This window comes from Neomonachus schauinslandi, chromosome 16, assembly GCF_002201575.2.
Source record: "Neomonachus schauinslandi chromosome 16, ASM220157v2, whole genome shotgun sequence".
Taxonomy (NCBI): domain Eukaryota; kingdom Metazoa; phylum Chordata; class Mammalia; order Carnivora; family Phocidae; genus Neomonachus; species Neomonachus schauinslandi.
The window spans coordinates 107681-126861 of NC_058418.1; the positions used below are offsets into that span (position 1 = coordinate 107681).

General features: G+C 56.8%; 2 protein-coding genes across 3 annotated transcripts; both read left to right on the forward strand.

The window, feature by feature from the left end:
- The first annotated feature begins 1451 nt into the window (after positions 1–1451).
- Positions 1452–7459, forward strand: ZBTB45 (zinc finger and BTB domain containing 45). The gene is made up of 3 exons (XM_021691844.1): positions 1452–1525; positions 3671–4954; positions 6743–7459. Exons 2-3 carry the CDS (start codon positions 3676–3678, stop codon positions 6997–6999), a joined length of 1536 nt encoding a protein of 511 aa, XP_021547519.1. The 5' UTR covers positions 1452–1525; positions 3671–3675; the 3' UTR covers positions 7000–7459.
- A 1271-nt stretch (positions 7460–8730) lies between these two features.
- SLC27A5 (solute carrier family 27 member 5) lies at positions 8731–16535 on the forward strand. 2 transcript variants are annotated; one of them, XM_021691855.2, is made up of 10 exons: positions 8731–9437; positions 10118–10327; positions 10703–10861; positions 12727–12851; positions 13683–13877; positions 13961–14051; positions 14623–14821; positions 15060–15157; positions 15339–15469; positions 15552–16535. In XM_021691855.2, exons 1-10 carry the CDS (start codon positions 8759–8761, stop codon positions 15726–15728), a joined length of 2064 nt encoding a protein of 687 aa, XP_021547530.1. In that variant the 5' UTR covers positions 8731–8758; the 3' UTR covers positions 15729–16535. The 2 variants fall into 2 exon arrangements, with proteins under 2 accessions (XP_021547530.1, XP_044767333.1); XM_044911398.1 differs by having other exon boundaries at positions 8740–9184; positions 10117–10327.
- Positions 16536–19181: the final 2646 nt, after the last annotated feature.

The window sequence follows — 19181 nt, forward strand, 5'->3', positions numbered from 1 at the left end:
TCTGTCAAATAAATAAATAAAATCTTTAAAAACAAAAAACAAAACAAAAAGAGGGAACAGCACGTGCCAGCCTTGAGGCAGGCAGAACCAAGGCCCTGAGGAATGAGGAATGACAGGACTGCAGAGGGGCTACTGAGGTTGGATGGAGCAGACCCAGGGGGCTGGGCAGGCCATTCTGACAGGTCCAGATTCTGAAGAAGGACACTGAGGCCATTAGACTTGGGGTTTAACTAGGTTCCTCAGGGCACGGGCCACAGGATAGGCTGCCAGTGGGGACAGTGGTTCCCCTCCTGACCTTCAACACATCCACAACACAGCTGCCCAAGGTGGAAGGCTGGTACTCTGATCTTGTCCTCGTACTGGAGGCTAAGCCAGCCCCCCTCCCCCCATGCTGGATTCCACACCTGCTGCACAAGGCATAGGGCCCACCCAGGTCTCAGGGAATCTTCTGACCTTTTTGTCCTCCTGACTGCCTCTAGCCCCCATGAGCAAAGTGTAAAGCTAGGCCAGCCCACCACTCCAGCCTCTAGCCCGGTTCATGGGATCCTAGATCCCAGCCCCATCTCAAGGTCCTTGAAAACCGAGGCTGTTTCCTCTGCCCGCACAGCTCTTCCCACATATTGTCTCCTAAACTGACTTCTGATCTTCACCGCCCTGGCAGACGCACTACCCGTCTCACCCCTGCCCTTCTTCTGTTCTGAGGTGTGTCCCAGAGCGCTGCGTGCAAAGGCACTCAGTTCAATAACCATTCATACTTTTGTTCACTACTCGCCCTGGGGCAGGCGGGCCTGGTGTGTGTGCGGGGAGGCAGGGGGCATAGAGACAGGCTGCCTCCACCCTCTACCTGGGACCCAGGCTCAGGGGCGGAAGGCGGGAGCCAGAGGCTGGGGTGGTGTCTGCTCCCTCATTCCGCTCGTAGCCACGGGCGGGAGTGGAGGTACGCTGCAGGGATGTCTCTGCTCTGCACGCAGGGCTGGAGTCCGGCGGACCAGGGACAAGCCCTACTGCTGGTTCCACTCATGCTGCGGGCAGAGGGCCGTCACCTGGGGTCGCAGCGCAGTCCGAGCCAGCCGAGACAGGGGGGTCGCAGCGCAGTCCGAGCCAGCCGAGACCTACCTGGGCCTTCGGACCGCCTTCCCAGCCTCCGTCGCGGTGCTCCAGCTCTAGTTGCAGCCCCGCGGCGAGCGCACGGGGGCGTGGCCCACAAATGGACCGCGCAGGCCCCGCCTCGTCCCTGTGCCTAGGGCAACGCCGGAAGCGAGCTCTGGCCCAGACGTTCCTCGCTGCCCCGCCGCCCGAGCCTCTGCGACTTGAGTTCCGACTCTGACTAGAGCAGGAAGTGCGGCCTGGCCGCGGCGGCGGATCGCCATAGAAACACCGGAAACGTGCTCTGACCTAGCGCTTCCCAACCCCACCGCGGCTGCAGACTTCGGTTCCGCCGGCGTCGTCCCCCGAAAGTGCGGCCTGGTCGGCGGTGAGCGGCAGAAGGCCACGTCCCGGCCGCGTGCCTGAGGAGGAGCCGGAGGTGGGGTCTGGCGGGCATCCCCCTGCTGCAGGGCCCACGGGCAGGCCGGGGCGTGCCAGGGGAGGGGCACCGGCGCTAGGCTTGGAGCGCACGCTGTGGACGTGAGGGGGCGCTGCAGGGTGGGGGCATGGCTCTGGCGATCGCGCGCAGGCGGGAAATACAGGCTGGCCGGGGTCTGGAGCGGGTGCAGCCCGAGCGTCTCAGAGAGGGCCTCAGGGTTCAGGGTAGGGCGCGAGCAATTGAGCAGAGTATGGGAGAGGGTGCTTGGAGCAAAGTGTGCGGCGAGGGCAAAGGCGTGGCGGCCAGACTGCGGCGCCATACCCGGGGGGGGGGGGGGGGGGCCTTTGTTCTGAGGCGCCGAAAAGGCCCTGCGGCATCTGGACTGAGAGATAAGAGACCGGGAGCAGGGCGGGGGCGGGTCGGAAGACGCAGGCTTTAAAGGGTACGGTCGATGCGCAAGTTTCCGCCCCAATCGCCCAGGCACGGATTTGAAGTTCTCTAGTCGGTGGGTGAATAAAGACGGGGGACGGGCTGTGGCATAGGAAACAGCACGTGCAAAGACTTGGCTTGTTTGAAGAGTTGCCAAGAATTAATTCGTCGCCATGGAGGGCTCTGAGCCCAGGAGGGTCCCGAGCTGTCAGGTCTGAACAGGCTCCCTCTGGCTGTCGCGTGGGGAATAGACCGGGGGGCGGGGATCACAAGGAGATGGCTCCATCAGCCTCCGCCGGAGGTACCGGGGCAGTGGCGGAGTGCGAAGTGATCTCAGGGTGAGATGTGGAGCATGCAAGAAACGGAGGGGCTGGCCCCAAAAGAGGAAAGGTGATTTGGGCATGAGGAACCGGAGGGGGGTGAGTCTGAGACCCCCATTAGACCCGAAAGGTTAAGAGAGGCTGCACTCCGGGGCTGTGTGATCCAGCCTGAGCCAGGCTGGTGGAGAGTGGGTGAGTGTCAGGGTGCGTCCTGTGTCCGACTGTCCTCCCCTAGACTGGAGGTGCGTGTGGGCTGGGTGCAGGATGAGCCAGGTATCCCATCTTTGTTTGAAAGACGGAAGACTGAGTCCTAGTGAGCATGGTGCCTGCTTGGCGGGTGAAGTAGCAGAGCTTCTCAGATTCCCGGAGTCCCCTGGGGGATGTATCCCCTCCCCCTTCCAGTGTCTGAGGGTGGGCAAATTAAGTGGAATTAGGAGGTCAGAATTTTGACAAGAATCATGCTGATACGGAGGCAGCTGCTGCACCACCTTTGCCCTCCGAATCACATACGCTGCACGATCCACGCAAGCCCCCTCTCTATGCCACACCCACACCGCGTGCCCTACAAGCCATATCGAGATTCCAAGAACACCAGGCTGCAAGAGGTACCTCCCTACCTGCGGTGCTGGGTTGGCAAGAGACCACGTATTTTTCTCTTATGGGGCACTTGCCAGGCTAGTGCCCAACTTATTCTCAACCCCTTGTGACTATGCACACCCTGAATCGCTTAGTCCAGGAGGCAGGCAGGGCGTGCCACCCCACCCCAAGAAGACCTCTGTATACACTAGTTAATCCAATTCCAAGCCAACAGACCTGGGTCTCCACAGGACCTTGGATGCTCCAGGCTTAGGGGATGTGGCAAAGGAAGATCAAAAAGAAGCTGCTTGGGGAGGAATCACAGCCAGCCAGGGAAGGGAGTGGGTAAGGTGTGGCAGCCAGTTCTGTATGGGGGCCCCTGCAGTCTTCTCCACAGAGCTGCCCCCTGGGAGGGGGACTTGGGGAAGGTTTATGGATTTGGAATTAGGGGAAGGGTTGGTGGGTGGGCCACTATAGGGGAAGCTGAGCTCTGGACTCTCCCCTGGGGAGTAAGCAAGACTGGGAGGGAGGCAGAGCTTTGGTATTCCCAGCCTTCTTCCAGGGGTGTGCCAGGGGCTCCAGAGGCAGAGCTGCAGAGGCCCTGGAGACGGGGTGGTGTTTGGTGAGTCCTGTGTCCTGTGTATGGGAACAGGACTGCCAGAGGCCTTTTCGAGAGGGCTGAGGTTCGCAAAGCCTGGGGCTGTGGTGCGCCCATGGGCCCTGTCCTGCAATAAGGGCTCAAGGGACAGGGACAGTGGGGCGGGGGAGGGGGTGGGTGCCCTGCTGACCCCCCTCTCCCCGCCCACACCCCCTCATCCAGTGCAGATGGCGGCGGCAGAGGCGGTGCACCACATACACCTGCAGAACTTCTCCCGCTCGCTGCTCGAGACCCTCAACGGGCAGCGGCTGGGCGGTCACTTCTGCGACGTGACGGTGAGGATCCGCGAGGCTTCGCTGCGTGCACACCGCTGTGTGTTGGCTGCTGGCTCGCCCTTCTTCCAGGACAAGCTGCTGCTCGGCCACTCGGAGATCCGCGTGCCGCCGGTGGTGCCTGCGCAGACGGTGCGCCAGCTCGTCGAGTTCCTCTACAGCGGCTCGCTTGTGGTGGCACAGGGCGAAGCCCTGCAGGTGCTCACGGCCGCGTCCGTGCTGCGCATCCAGACGGTCATAGACGAATGCACGCAGATCATTGCCCGCGCCCGCGCGCCGGTCCCGGGCGCGCCCGCACCCCTACCCACGCCCGTGCCCCCTCCTCTTGCACCCGCGCAGCTACGCCACCGTCTGCGCCACCTGCTTGCCGCGCGCCCTCCGGGCCACCCCGGTGCCGCGCATAGCCGCAAGCAGCGCCAGCCAGCGCGCCTGCAGCTGCCCGCGCCCACTGCGCCCACCAAGGCCGAGGGGTCGGACGTCGACCCCGCCCTACCGGCGCCCCCAGACGACGGCGGCGATGGCGACGAGGAGACCGATGATGAAACCGATGGCGAGGACGGCGAAGGCGGCGGCCCGGGAGAGGGCCAGGCGCCCCCTTCCTTCCCCGACTGCGCCGCCGGCTTCCTCACAGCCGCCCCTGACAGCGCGTGCGAGGAGCCGCCTGCACCCGCTGGCCTCGCTGACTACGGCGGCGCCGGGAGGGACTTCCTTAGGGGGGCGTCGGCTGCCGAGGACGTGTTCCCGGAGAGCTACGTGTCCGCTTGGCAAGATGAGGATGGCACCGCCGCGGAAGCCTGTCCCACCGAGACCCCGGCTCCGCCTGACTGCGTCCTGTCCGGATCCCGCGTCCCTGGCGTGAAGACCCCGGGGCCTCCAGTCTCGCTTTTCCCGTTTCATCTGGGCGCTCCTGGGCCACCTGCGCAACCTTCTCCCGCGCCCTCCGGCCCTGCTCCTGCACTCTCCTCCGCCTTCTACCCCGCGCTCCAGCCAGATGCGGCCCCCAGCGCGCCTCCTGGGGAGGCGCCGGCCCCGCCCGCCGCTCCCGCCGTGGCCCCCTCGGCCACCCCTGCCCGAGCCCCGGGTGCCACCGAGCCACCTGCCTATGAGTGCAGTCACTGCCGCAAGACGTTCAGCTCGCGGAAAAACTACACCAAGCACATGTTCATCCACTCGGGTGAGCTGGGATGGGTCTCTGAGCCCCTTGGTCATTGGAGATTCAAGCCTGAGGGGGGACTGGGCGCTGGGCAAGTTGGGTGGAGGCACTCATGCGGTTCTGATGCTCTTTCATGACCCCAGGGGAGCCTGGAAATTGAGCCCCAAGTGCGACGTATAGGGGGGAGGGGAAGCCCCTCCACATGGAGAAGCAGGCACTCCTGCATCCCCTACCTCGATTTAGTGGTGCAGGGGGAATCCTACCGCTGCGTTAGGGAGCAGGAACTTGCCCAGAGCTTTTGGGAGGCTGCCAGTGAAGCCTTTACTCACCGCGATGGAGCTTGGGATGATCAGGAGGAAAAGAGCCTTGGCAGGGATATATAGCCAGGTTGGGGAGCAGTGCTGCAGGGAGCCTCCTGGGTCTTCTGGCTGTCTGTGGGTCTGGTGGCTGGGTCTGGATGTGAGGGAGGGTGAGTTCGCTGGCCTAGGGAAAGCGTGCAGAGTAGGCAGAGAGGTGCCCTGATCAGCGCTGGAGGACGGAGGTGGGGCTGCATAGTGGGGACCCCGCAGCTGCAGAGGGAGGGAAGGGGAGCTCCTTGAAGACCATGGAGAGGTCCCCTAAAACCTCAGCTGGTCTGGGAGGTGCTCTGCGGTGGCTGAGGGAGAGACAGAGTGCTAGGGTGGACCAGTGGAGATTGTGGAGCTAGGGCCTGAGGTGGTGGCTGGCAGGTCCTGGGTGTGTTGCGGAGTGTGTGGGGTTCTCCCTAGGGGCTCAGGTGGAGGACAGGGGTATGGAATGTCAAAGACTGCTAGCAGGGCTGAACTGGATGTTGTTAGGAAAAGCACAGATTTGGCTGGAAATCCTGTGGGAGTGGAATGGGGAGTTCTGCAGGGCCAGGAATTTGGGATTTCACTGTGAATGGTGGGGAGGGCATCAGTGTTCTGAGGTGAGGAGTGACTGAGATGGGATTTAGAGTGTAAAATCCCCACCTGGCTGTCTTGGAGATGAAGGGGAGAGGATACAGGCATAGGTAGAGAGCCTGTGGAGAGCTGCCAGGGGCCCAAGGTAGTACGAGCCAAGATTTGCCAGCTTTGTGCCTCTGTAGCCAGGTGCCAGGCCTGGTTGGTCTGCGGGAACCCCTGCCCAGGCACTCCCTGCCCAGGCACTGCCCTGCAGTCCTCTGCCACTGAGATAGGTTTTTTATTAATACCTGATGACTGTAAGGGCCACACAGCCTGCGCTGTCACCCCCAGGTACATTATAGCTGCCAGCAGACGAAGGTTCTGGGCAACAGGGGCTTCTAGTAGGAAGGGGCACGTGTGCCTGTGTCTCTCCCAGTGTAAGCCTAGCGGGCCTTGCCAGACTGTCCCCAGAATGGTGGCCAGCGATCAGAGAGTGCTCCAGGGGCATAGCAGGAGTGGAGGGAGGGCAAGTCCCTGGAGGTGGGGGGAGACCCCAGTGGTCAGTCCCGATGGGCAACGATGTCCCAGACCAGCAGGATTCCCTGTTGGGAGGGTACCTGTTAGAATTGGGGGCGCCTGACAGTGGTATCCCAGTAGGACGGTAAGGGTCTGGGAAAGGGGCGTCCCCGCTGAGTGGGGAGAAATACTGGGTCATGTCGCGGCGGGGGGGGGGGTGTCCCTGCTGGGCAGGAAGGTCCGGGAGGGAAGGGAGTGTCCCTAATGGACAGGGGGATTCCGGGTTGATGGGCAGCCCGGGAGGAGAGGGGAGTCCCTGCCAGACAAAGATTCCCGGGGCGGGGCCCCTTCCCAGCTGACATACGTGCGCGGCATGCCCTGTCGCCCACAGGGGAGAAGCCCCACCAATGCGCCGTGTGCTGGCGATCTTTCTCACTGCGCGACTACCTGCTGAAGCATATGGTCACACACACAGGCGTGCGCGCCTTCCAGTGCGCTGTCTGCGCCAAGCGCTTCACGCAGAAGAGCTCGCTCAACGTGCACATGCGCACGCACCGGCCCGAGCGCGCGCCCTGCCCCGCCTGCGGCAAGGTCTTCTCACACCGCGCGCTGCTCGAGCGCCACCTGGCCGCGCACCCTGCGCCCTGATCCAGTTCTGGGCCTGGCTACGCCCACCGCAGGATTGACCACGATCCCGCGCAGTAGGCCACCCTCTGCCGGGTTAGGGACCTCCCGTGGAACTAGGCCACAACCACCGCGGGACCGGTAACATCCCTGCCTAGACGCCCGGACCACATTCCCACCACCAAACCACACTTTCCCCAGAGCGCAGGCCTTCCCTCTGCTTCCACCCTTTCCCCCAGACCTGACCGGGGGTCCGGCCTGCCTTACCCCTCTCCTCCCTCGTACTTAGACCCTCCTGACGGTGGCAGGCTGGGGCTGGGTTTGGTCAGGGACCCGACCACCCCTGAGAACTGGATCATCTCCAGTCTAAACTCAGAGACCCTTGGGCCAGGCCCAAGATTTGTGGCTTGAGTGGGGTGGGTTCTGGAGCTGCTCCTCTGCCCCAGTGTAGAGCTGGGCATGATCCCTGGCTCCCCACCGTACCCCTTCCTCAGTCTGGCGTCTAGGGGGCTCAGGTGGACCCATCATGGACTGGGACAGGGCCTTGGGACTCCCACTCTCTAATAAAATACTGGGGCCATGGGTTCCAAACTCGGAAGCTGTGAGCTCCCAGACCCATGCATTTCTCATCATCACAGACTGGTTGTGGGCCTCGGGGCTCAGTGCCCCCGTCCCTGGGCAGCTAACCCTAACTTCCCAGGCTCCCTGGGTAGAGAAGGATGATTCACTTGGCCGCTCATGCCTCTGTTCTCCAGGAGGAAGTGGGATGCACATATGACTGGCACTTGACTCTTCTAGAGCCCTTGGTCCTATGGGGAGAGGTACAGGCCAGCTCTGAGGTTCATCTAGAAGAAAGAAGCCATATGTGGGAAAGATGCAGACTTCAAGGCCCTTCCCGCTGGAATCTCAAGGCCCTTTGGACTCTAGGCTTCCCCTCCCCCAACCTGATGGGCATGATGGTTGAGCACCTTACTTTGGGGTGGGGGGGAAGGTGTCCAGGGAGTCTTTGAGGCCAGGCTGCCATGTGGGGATCTGAGCTCCAGGATGCCTACCCTGGCTGGTAAGTTCTGAAGTGTAAGGCGGGGGGTGGGGCAAAAGGGGAGAAGCAGCCAGGACCCCTGGGCTGCTAACCAGGGGGCTGAAGGTACTGATCCCTCGTAGCAAACCGGTGTCACAAGACCCCGCATCAGTTCGGCTGCCAGCCCAGAAAGCAGCCACTCTTCTGCTTCCAGAGCATTGGCGGCACCTGACCCTGGGCACCCTGTCTTAAGGATTTGGAGCAGGTGGAGAGGGGTTTGAACTGAAGACCTGCGGGCTCCCAGGTCAATGGCACCGCCTCTCTGAGCTCCCCCTCTGTGACTGCCTCCCAGAGGTGAAGGGCTAAGGCTTTCCGGTCCAACCATTGCCCACGTTCCGGGCGGGGTGAGTTTAGCCTCCTGAACCCCATGGATGCCAGGGGGTGGGGCAGACTCAGCCCAGCATATGGGAGGGGGTGGGGATATCAGAACTGGGCTTGAATTTAGGCACTGAATTTGTTCCTTCAACTATTTGCGGAGTGCCAGGCACGTACCTGGCTAGAGGTAGGCACAGCGAAACAAGTCGGGTTAAAAAGGGCTGGGGGGTGGAGTCCTGAGGCCAGAAGCCTTGCTGTCAACACCTCCAGGGCCACTGTCAGGGGGTGGGGGTGGGGGCGGGACTAAGGGGTCAGAGATCTGGGCCAGGCAGCCCCTGGCAGAAGTTACTAGCAGTCTGTGGACACTTCTCTGAGGAGGGAGCGGGCGCCATGGGCATCTGGCTGCAACTAGCCTTGTTACTGTTGGTGCTGTGGGCTCTGGGGCAGCCCGCGTGGCCTGCGGCTGTGGCCCTGGCACTGCGCTGGCTCCTGGGAGACTCCATCTTCTGCGTGCTGCTCGGCCTGGCCCTGCTGGCGCGGCCCTGGCTCTGGCCCTGGATGCCCCACTGGCTGAGTCTGGCAGCCGCGGCGCTCACGCTGGCTCTGCTGCCCGCACGGCCGCCCCCAGGGCTGCGCTGGCTGCCTGCAGATATGGCCTATATTGCCAGGATCCTCCGCCTGGGCCTGGTTGTCAGAGTGCGCATGAGACGCCACCCGCCCGACACCTTTGTGGATACCTTCGAGCGACGAGTACGAGCACAGCCGGGTCGCACGCCCTTGGTGTGGAAGGGGCCAGGGAGCCGCTCAGTCACCTTCAGGGAGCTGGACGACAGGGCATGCCAGGCAGTGTGGGCCCTGAAGGCCGAGCTGGGCGGCCTCACAGGCTTGCTTGGCAGGGAGCCGGCTGCCCTCCTGGTGCTGGACGCCCAGACCATTCCGGCCTTGGGTTTGTGGCTGGGATTGGCCAAGCTGGGCTGCCCCGTGGCCTGGATCAATCCGCATGGCCGGGGAGCACCCCTGGTGCACTCAGTGCTGAGCTCTGGGGCTCGGCTGCTGGTGGTGGACCCAGGTGAGGAACCCAGAGGCTAGAAGAGGACAGAGGGTCCTGGTGGGGGGCTAGGCAAGGAGATCCTTGCTTCCTACCTACCCTCACAGGCAATTACAGTCAAAGCTTAATTGCTGGAAAGTAATTATGAGGGCACCAGAGGTTTTTTTTCATGTTTGTTTCAATCCTTTTTTTTTTTTTTTAAGCTTTGTTTACGTTAGGGACACCTGGGTGGCTCAGTGGGTTAAGCCTCTGCCTTCAGCTCGGGTCATGATCCCAAGGTCCTGGGACTGAGTCCCGCGTCAGGCTCTCTGCTCAGTGGGGAACCTGCTTCTCTCGCTGCTTGTGCGCTCTCTCTGTCAAATAAATAAAATCTTTAAAAAAAAGATTTATTTATTTATTTATGTTAGAGAGTGAGCAGGGGTAGGGGCCAAGGAAGAGGGAGAGAGAACCCTTGAGCAGACTCCCCGCTGAGCGCAGAGCCCCATGCAGTGCTCTCAGGGTTCGATCCCAGGACCCCGAGACCATGACCTGAGCTGAAACCAAGAGTTGGCTCAGCCTGACTGAGCCACCCAGGCGCCCCTGTTTTAATCCTTTTTGCCAACAAATACTAATTATGGGGCTCTATCTTTCGGTCTCGGGTCTCCCCTCCTGACCTCAAATGTGGGCCTTTCCCCAATTTCTCTTCTGACCTGTCCCTGCAGACCTCCGGGAGAACCTGGAAGAGGTACTTCCCAAGCTACAGGCAGAGAACATCCGATGCTTCTACCTCAGCCATTCTTCCCCAACACCAGGAGTGGGGGCTCTGGGGCCTGCTCTTGATGTTGCACCCACCGACCCTGTGCCCACTGACCTACGTGCTGGGATCACACCACAGAGTCCTGCCCTGTTTATCTACACCTCAGGGACCACTGGTGAGGGTGCCCAGCAACCCTAGCCCTGACCTCTGAACCCTAATGCTGCCCTAACCCCAAGCTTGACATGTGCCTCAAACTTGACCTCTGAAACCCATCCTACCCTTTGATTGTGACACCTGGCCTGAACTCTGACCCCCAATGTGTTTTGACTGGTCAGTGCCAGAATCTTGCCTCTGCCCAGTAAACAGCCACTGAAACGCTACCTGAGCTTTGGAATTTACCCTCTGAACCCCAAATCCAATTTTTCTTCCCTGAGCCCACCCACTAATCCCCATACTTGAACACCTCCTAAGAGCCTCAAGCCCCTGACCACGGAGACCCACTCCTATGTGCTGTCCTTTCACCACCCACCCTTCCCACTCCATTCCCCAGGGCTCCCAAAGCCGGCCATTGTCACGCATGAGCGACTGCTGCAGATGTGCAAGATGCTGTCCCTGGGTGGGGTCACAGCTGATGACGTGGTCTACACAGTCTTGCCTCTGTACCATGTGATGGGGTTTATCATTGGGGTCCTCAGCTGCCTGGAGCTCGGTAAGCCCTTTTCTGAAGACCCCTCCAATCTACGGGACCTCCAGACTCAAAGTCAGGGTGGAGCTTTCAGGGTAACAAGGCCCCACAGGTTACCCAGCACCTAAGTTCTTACCTCTGACAAAGGACACACAGCAGCAGGCCCCAAGGCTACTTGGGCAGAGACTTGGTCACTTAGTCCCTAATGGCTTTGCTGTTGTCAGAAAGTGACAAGCTGATATGAGTGCTGGGATGGTCAGTGAGGGTTAGGTGTTCACCAAGCATTCCATTGGGCTATCTTCCTGGACACCTGACTAGCAATTCAGACTGGGAACTCTCCAGTATTTTCTTTTTGAGTTTTTATAAAAACAAACTTTGAAACACATACAAATTTCTAAATATTTCTACATGAATTCTCATGTACCCACCATCCAGCTTCAGCCACCATCAGCATTTTGCTTTCAAACATACACAGTAAAGCAAAAGTAGAAAAAATAGTTTGATGATGTCTCACATATCCTCACCCACCCTGGACAATTGTTAACATGTTGCCAATCTTTCTTCATATGTATTCCCCTCTTTATTTCTCAATTATTTTAGAACAAATCCTAGACACTGTATCTTTTTGCTAGTAAGTACTCAGTATGTATCTCTAACATACAAGGACTTAAGAACTGTCACCATAGTGATAATCACATCTGACAAAATTAACAGTAACTCTAATATCATCTGATGCACAGGTCATGTTTGAATTCCCCCAATGACATGTCTAATTGTTTTGTTTTGTTTTGCTTTTTACAGTTAAAGTCCCCTCACTGTACTTGCTTGTTTGTTCTCTGCTCCTCTTTCCCCTGCATTTCTTGTTAGACTGGAAATTTCCTCTAGAGACGTTAGATTCAGTTCAATTATTGGTGGCAAGAACCTTGGTGGGATGCATTATACTTCCTAATACATCACATGGAAGGCAGCTCATAACTGTTACCCTACCTTAGAGAGGCTAAGATGAATTGGGGAGCTGTATGTATGTGTGTATGTATGTATAGTTGACACGTTACATTAGTTTCAGGTGTACAATGTAGCAATCAGACAAATCTACACATTGGGGGGCTTTAATTGGAAAACTCCCTGTCAACCTTCCCCCTGGTTTTACCAGCTCTTGAAGACCTTTCCTGAATCAGGCATTTCATCAGGGGTTGCAAACAAAGTTGTCACTTTCAAGACCAGCATCCATTTTCACACAGAAGGCATTGTTTTTTACCTCCCTGCCAAAAATACAGCCTCAAAGAAGACACACACTTGCTACCTCACCAGGCACACGAGCAATTGTCCCTTTGGGTGCAGGAATGATAATATTTAGCTTGCAGGGTTTTTTGAGGATTAGGGTTGAGGTAGGGAGAGTGCTTTCCACAAAGCCAGCTGCAGAGGAGGTGATCAGCTAAAAAAGGGTCACTTTCCTGGAGTGATAAGTAGTGGCCTGTAAAATTTATTAATCCATGTGTCCATCCTTCAAGACATCCTTCCACCAACTCACGCATCCATCTACTAACCTACCTCCTCACCCGCCCACCCATCCATCTATGCCACCACCAATCCATCTGTCCAGCTAGACATTCATAAAACATTTATCATAATCAAGCGTGATTAATATTCATAGCCCTTATTTAGCAGTGCTCACTTTGTACCAAGCATTGAGCTTGGTACACATTCTGGAGATAGAATGCAAACCCATGTGCACCTATGCTCTTCTTATGTGGGTGGTCCTAGCTGGGTCAGGGACACACAGATGAGCTCCAAATCCTGTGCTTCAAAGGGCCACAGCTAGGTGATCAAAGCAGCTTATCACAGTGGCATGGAAGCATGACCTGAAACCCTTTCCTCTCCCCACTCAGGAGCAACCTGTGTCCTGGCCCCCAAGTTCTCTGCTTCCCGCTTCTGGGATGACTGTCGGCTGCATGGTGTGACTGTGATCCTGTATGTGGGTGAGGTCCTGCGGTACCTGTGTAACACTCCACAGGTGAGGGGCTAAGATTAGGGCTCCATGGGGAACACCTCAGGTATGATCCTAGATGTCATCTCAGGTAAAGGTTTCAGAGAGATTCAGGTACAGGACTCAAGCAAGGTCCCTTAGGTAAAACACCCCAGGCAACAGCCACAGTTAACGCATCCCACACAAGGTTTCCAATCATGGCTTCTATGATGATCAGCAGTGCTACCTTGGGCAGGTGACTTCACCTCTCTCAGCCTCAATGTCCTCATTTGGAAAATGAGGATAATAACTCAAAGGGGGTATTTGTGAGAATAAAACATATATAAAGTGCCTAGAACAAAGGGTGATTCGGGGTAAACTCAATAGATGTGAACTTACCAGCAATGAGGTATGGATCCCAGATAAAATGCTTCAGGTAACTACCTCCAGGTAAGGCCCCAAGGTGTCTCCCCAAGGTGAAACTTCAAGTCACTCCCCAGTTTACCTCCAGGTAAAGGCCCCTAAGTAACCCCTCCAGGTAACCTCCCCCCAGGTAAAAGTTCCAGGTACTACCCCTATATAAGATCCTAGATATTTCCTCTAGGTAAGCCCTGGATAAGGCCTCCAGTCACCCCTAGGTATCCCTTCAGGTAAGGCTTTTAGGTAACTTACCCCCAGGTAACCTCTGCAGGTAACGCTCCAAGTACAGACTCCAGGTAACTACTCTCAAGTAAGAACCCTTGGTAGACTTCCTAGGTATAGATGCCCCCCCCCCCATCACCTCCCAGGTAATTCCTCAGGTAAAGACCAAGAGATAGCCTTCCTAGGTAAGGGTTCTAGGGCACACTCCTCTTCACCCTTCTTGGGATGTCCCTGCAGCGACCAGAGGACCAGACACATACAGTCCGCTTAGCAATGGGCAATGGACTCCGGGCAGATGTGTGGAAGTCCTTCCAGCAGCGCTTTGGCCCCATTCGGATCTTGGAAAGCTATGGCTCTACAGAAGGCAACATTGGCTTCGTCAACTATCCAGGGCGCTGTGGGGCCCTGGGCAAGATAAGCTGCTTGCTTCGAGTGAGTGGGTTGGGTGGGACAGTGGCCCTGATTGAGGCTGAGCCCACAGGACCTCTACTGACACTTCCCCACCCTCCACTCAGATGCTGTTCCCCTTTGAGCTTGTACAGTTCGACACGGAGGCCGAAGAGCCTGTCAGGGACAATCAGGGATTGTGTGTCCCTGTGGGGCCAGGTACAAGGGTTGGGAAACCTTCCCTGGGTGTGGGAAGGGTGGGGGCCATCTGGTACTTGGCTGGAACAAGCTGCCCAAAGCCTTGAGGTCAGTGCCCAGTGGTGGTGTCTGCTGCCCTCACCTTGCCTGGGACCCTCTGCCTCTCAGCTTCTCAGCTCTGCCTGGCTCCTCTGCCTCAATCTCTTGCTTTACTGGGTCTCTGGGTGTCCCATTTGTGGAAGCCATGTCCTCCCAGGCATCAGTCTTTTGTCCAGTACCTTCTCCTAGGGTCTTCTCTCCTGGGGCCATGCGCGGTCTTGGCCATATCTCTTTCTTCCCACCACCATTTGTCTCTGTCCCGTGTCCTTCCCTTGTTATCCTCTTTCTATTTCTAGTGGGCCCCCCAATGTCTCCTGTCTCCCAGTCTCTGTCTCCCCTCCCCCATCTTTATCTCTAGGTCTCTCTCTGTCTCTTCTTTGGCAGGGTCTCGGTGATGAAGAGTTCACCATGGTTGGTAACCTCCGGCCGGGGGCTGGTGGGTTGTGCCGTTCTTGGCCATGGTTAATGCCCTAATTCCAACTCCTACCCCCAGGGGAAGCGGGGCTTCTGTTGACCCAGGTCTTGAGCCACCAACCTTTCGTGGGCTACCGCGGGGCGCGAGAGCTGTCGGAACGAAAGTTGGTGCGGAATGTGCGGCGCAGGGGTGACGTTTACTTCAACACCGGCGACGTGCTGACCATGGACGAAGAAGGCTTCCTTTACTTTCGCGACCGCCTCGGGGACACCTTCCGGTCGGGTCCCGGACGGGACTGGGAGAACGGGTGGCAGGGGCTTCCTGGTCCTTTGAGGGAGCCAGGCTAAGGAGGCGGGACTTCCGGACCCAGAGGGGCATGGCTTCTCGATCCTGAAGGGGCCGGAGTTGGGCAGAACCACCTATCAGATCTTGCAGGAGGAGGGGCTTGGTGGGCAAGAGGCGGGGCCTCCGCTTTGCCACGGTTGCGTTCACTGGCATTGGATTCAACCCCACAGATGGAAAGGTGAGAACGTGTCCACGCGGGAGGTGGAGAGCGTTTTGTCACTCGTGGACTTCCTGCAGGAGGTGAACGTCTACGGTGTGTCTGTACCAGGTGTGGAGGATCTGCCTCATTTTAAACCTCCAACAGCTTTGTGGGCAGAGGGGTGTTTTCCAGATTTTACAGGTGGGAGAGCTGTTGGGGTACAGCCAGTGAGCAGAGATGGGCCAAGTGAGAGGGTCAGCCATGGGCACTGTGAGTTGGGTGATCTGAGAATGACTGGCGTGTTCCCCAGGTTGTGAGGGCAAGGTGGGCATGGCTGCCGTGCAGCTGGTCCCCGGCCAGACCTTCGATGGCCAGAGGATGTACCAGCATGTCCGCACTTGGCTCCCTGCCTATGCTGCACCCCATTTCATCCGTATCCAGGTGAGCTCAGGGTGGCAGAAGTAGGTGGATGGGAGGTCTTGGCCAGGGCCTCACAGTCGGGTTATGCTTACTGCCCCTGCAGGACACCCTGGCAATCACAAGCACATTCAAACTGGTGAAGTCACGTTTGGTGCGTGAGGGCTTCAATGTAGGCATCATTGCTGACCCCTTGTTCGTGTTGGACAACCAGGCCAAGGCCTTCCGGCCCCTCACGGTGGACATGTACCAGGCTGTGTGCAATGGAACCTGTAGACTCTGACTATTTGGCCAGTCCACAGGACATCTGAAGTGGTAGTGCCCAATGCTGACTACCACTACCATTTGCAGGTCACCTCCCCCCACCCCAAACCTGCTGAGGATCATCATGAATCCTAGCCCAGCTATAAGCCCTGTTGCAGAGAGTGAGATGATGCTAGGCCCAGTAACGGAGTGAGAATAAACTTGGATGTATACACAGATGTCTTTGTGTGTAGGGGCCAAGGGCAGGTAGCCCCAAGATGGGCCCCTTTGGCATAAAGATTATTTTGTGTTAAAAGCAATAAAAACCCAGCAGATTCAGAAGCTCTTTATCTACCCCACAGATAACTATATAATGACAGGGAGGAATTTAGCAAGACCTCTTTTATCAAATTCCTGTGTCCTCTTGTTTCTTAATGGCCCAAAGACCATTTGTTTACCAAATATTTACTCTTTCATTTTCCTTTAAATTACATTATTTCCTATTGAATTCCCGGACTTTTCTCAGTATTTTCCCTATACTTTTCTCAGTTCAGTATGACATGTACACCTCATTTTGCCTGTCTTTGGAATTTTATGGCAGTATATATTCCCCATATGTACCAAATTAAATTTTATTTTCTCCTGTTAACATGTCTCATGTCAATTTGATTCTTAGTCAAGCCAGAAAGACCTTGAAGGGCAGAAGAAATTCTTCCTCCCCAACAGTGGATGGAGAACAAGCAAGGAACTCAGGGCCTAGTGCCTCCAGAGACCTTACTTCAGGGTCCCCCGTCTCCCTACCAGCCTCAGGGAATGGCTCTGTCTAGGCAAGGCCACCAGTGCGGGAGGAGCCAGCAGCCTCAAAGTCATTCCAGGATTGAGAGATGAGGTTCATTTTATCTATACGTCTTTTTGTGGCCCCTGATGGGCTGACCCCAGGCCAGCAGATGTTGATATGGTCAGGAAGGTGTAAGGAGAAGTGCTATCGTGGTGATATGACAAGGACATTGGGCTAAGCCGAGAAGGAGGAGCAGCAAGTAACTGGGAAAAGAGTGTCCTTGGCAGAGTGCACCTGCAAAAGCCCTGATGCAAGTCCTGTGGGGTGGGGTGTGGAGCAGATCAGAGACCTCTGGAAGATAAAGTCCAGTGTCCTAGGGGCCAAAAGAGCTGTAGGCAGGAGGATGCTTTTGCTGGTTTCAGGAAAGTGTTGTGTACTGTGTCAGGGGCTTTAAATGTTACTTGATCATTGTGGAACTATAGTCTGTGGGCCAAGGGAAAGTGAGTGGCAAAGGCTTTGGAAGTATAGTCCTCAATGTCTCAAGAATCAAAAGTGCTTCCACGGGAATTAGGATAAACGCAGATGGCACTGAACCTCTGGGAAGTGCAATCCACCCCATGTCAGGGGCTATAGGTGCTGCCCAGGCATCTTAAGAGCTGGAAACCTGGAGGGGCGCCTGGGTGGCTCAGTTGTTTAAGCGACTGCCTTCGGCTCAGGTCATGATCCTGGAGTCCCGGGATCGAGTCCCGCGTCGGGCTTCCTGCTCAGTGGGGAGTCTGCTTCTCCCTCTGACTCTCCCCCTCTCATGCTCTCTATCACTATCTCTCTCAATAAATTAATAAAAATCTTAAAAAAAAAAAAAGAGCTGGAAACCTGGAAAAGGGGAATAGCACATGTTAATCCTCAGTGGTCTGTGCTCTCTCCATGGCAGGAATCGCTGCCTGCGTGTTGTAGGCTGGGGCACACGTGGGTGTGAAGATTGAGATGTAGGCCTTGAGAGCTCAGATACCAGAAGTGACACCTGGGTAATTGTGGGAGCTGTTAGGTAGAGGCCAGTGATCACGAAAACTCTCTGGTGTGTAGCCCAAGCCGGCTCAGGGGAAAGGCTGCTAGTTTTCAAGCCCTCTGGAGTTCTGCAGCATAAGCCTGCAGGGGCCACCCTCCACTTGCCCCAGTGCCGACTCTGTATGTGGCTCTCACCAGATCAGTTAAAGTCCACCCATTCCCATCCAATCCTAGCTTCAGAATGCCATTGCCTGACACCTCCTACTCCATCCTCATACTTATGGATTTATGTTCTAAACATACTCTTCCCTGTTGTTTCAGTGGGTTTCTGAACTAAGTGAGATGTGTGTTTAGTCCATCTTGACCTAGAAAGCCAGGGAAACTTTTACACTCACAGCCTGCTCAGGGTTAAGAGCAGAGCGGTCAGCCTAGCAGGAAAGAGCCCAACATGACCACATAAGTTTGGAGGAGGGCAGTGCAAGGCCAAGATATGGGGAAAGGCAGGTGATCATGGTTGCTGTTTCCATGGAATCAAGGTGGGAGCCACTGACCAGTCCTGGGAGAGGTGGACTTAAGGAGGGTGGAGGAAGTGAAGGATAGCAGGAGCCAACCACACAGGTGGGAAGGAGATTGGTGGGGAGATGGGAGAGGGCATCAGTCTCAGCTCAAGGGGTCAGGAGGACTCAGGTTGGAAACTGGGCTCCAGGAGCTTCAGTACAAGATGCAGAAAAGGTTGAATATGACTTGTTGAGTACCCACTTGGTGTTTGACAGATGCCCTTGATCCTGAATCCCTGAATTTCCCAGAACAGGTCTCTATCACTTAGAGCGGGGGTTTATCTGCATTTCACAGCTGTGGGGACTAAGGCTGTGACCTACTCAAGGCACCCTCATGGAGGGGAATCTGGGGGAAGGTGGGATGGGGATAAGGCCAGAGTGTGGACCAGAGCAGAGGGAGGGGAGTCCAGGAGGGGTGGACAGTGGCTCAGGGGCCTGCAGGGTACCAGGAATTCTGGTTCAGTGGACCTATACTCCAAGGATCATGGGGAGCCAGCTCCAGCAAGACACCTCTCACTGCCCCATCTCCCCTCTTTGTAGGACTTGTGAGGTTCCAGACGTAGAAGATAGGTCTGAACCTGCTAGCAGGTGGAGAGTGGGGGAGACATGTCTTTGCTCATTCTGTATGACAGATGGCTACCAGACCTTGGAGGTGATGGGACGAGAGCACCCCCTTGTCTCAGGCTCCCCAGCCTGGATCTACCAAGATTCATCTCACGGTAGAGCTGAGACTTGGGGTGGCCTCACGATGTCTACAGTGCTGAAGTCTCCTAGCAGACTCCCACAAACCTCTGGCTGCCATGAAGACATAGGTGTCCCGGCCCCTCATTGGGGAACAGGCAAGCAGCAACTCTACCCTACTTTGAAGGACCTGCATTGAAGACAAGGCTTCAGAGCTCTGTGATGATGACACTTAGAACTGTGCCGTTAAACCCTTCTGAACCATGACCTGGAGGCTGGAAGGGGAGGCTGAGGCTGTGGACTTCCACAGTGCTGTGCAAGGATTTACACAATGTGCATCCATTCCAACTTCTAATTTTTGCTCTTTCTTTTTTGTTCCCAAGTAAAGAGACCACTAACATCCCTGGGTGTGAGGACTGAGGTCGGGATGGGCCCTGGTCTGCTGAGGGCCACAGGGAGAACCAAGGAGCCC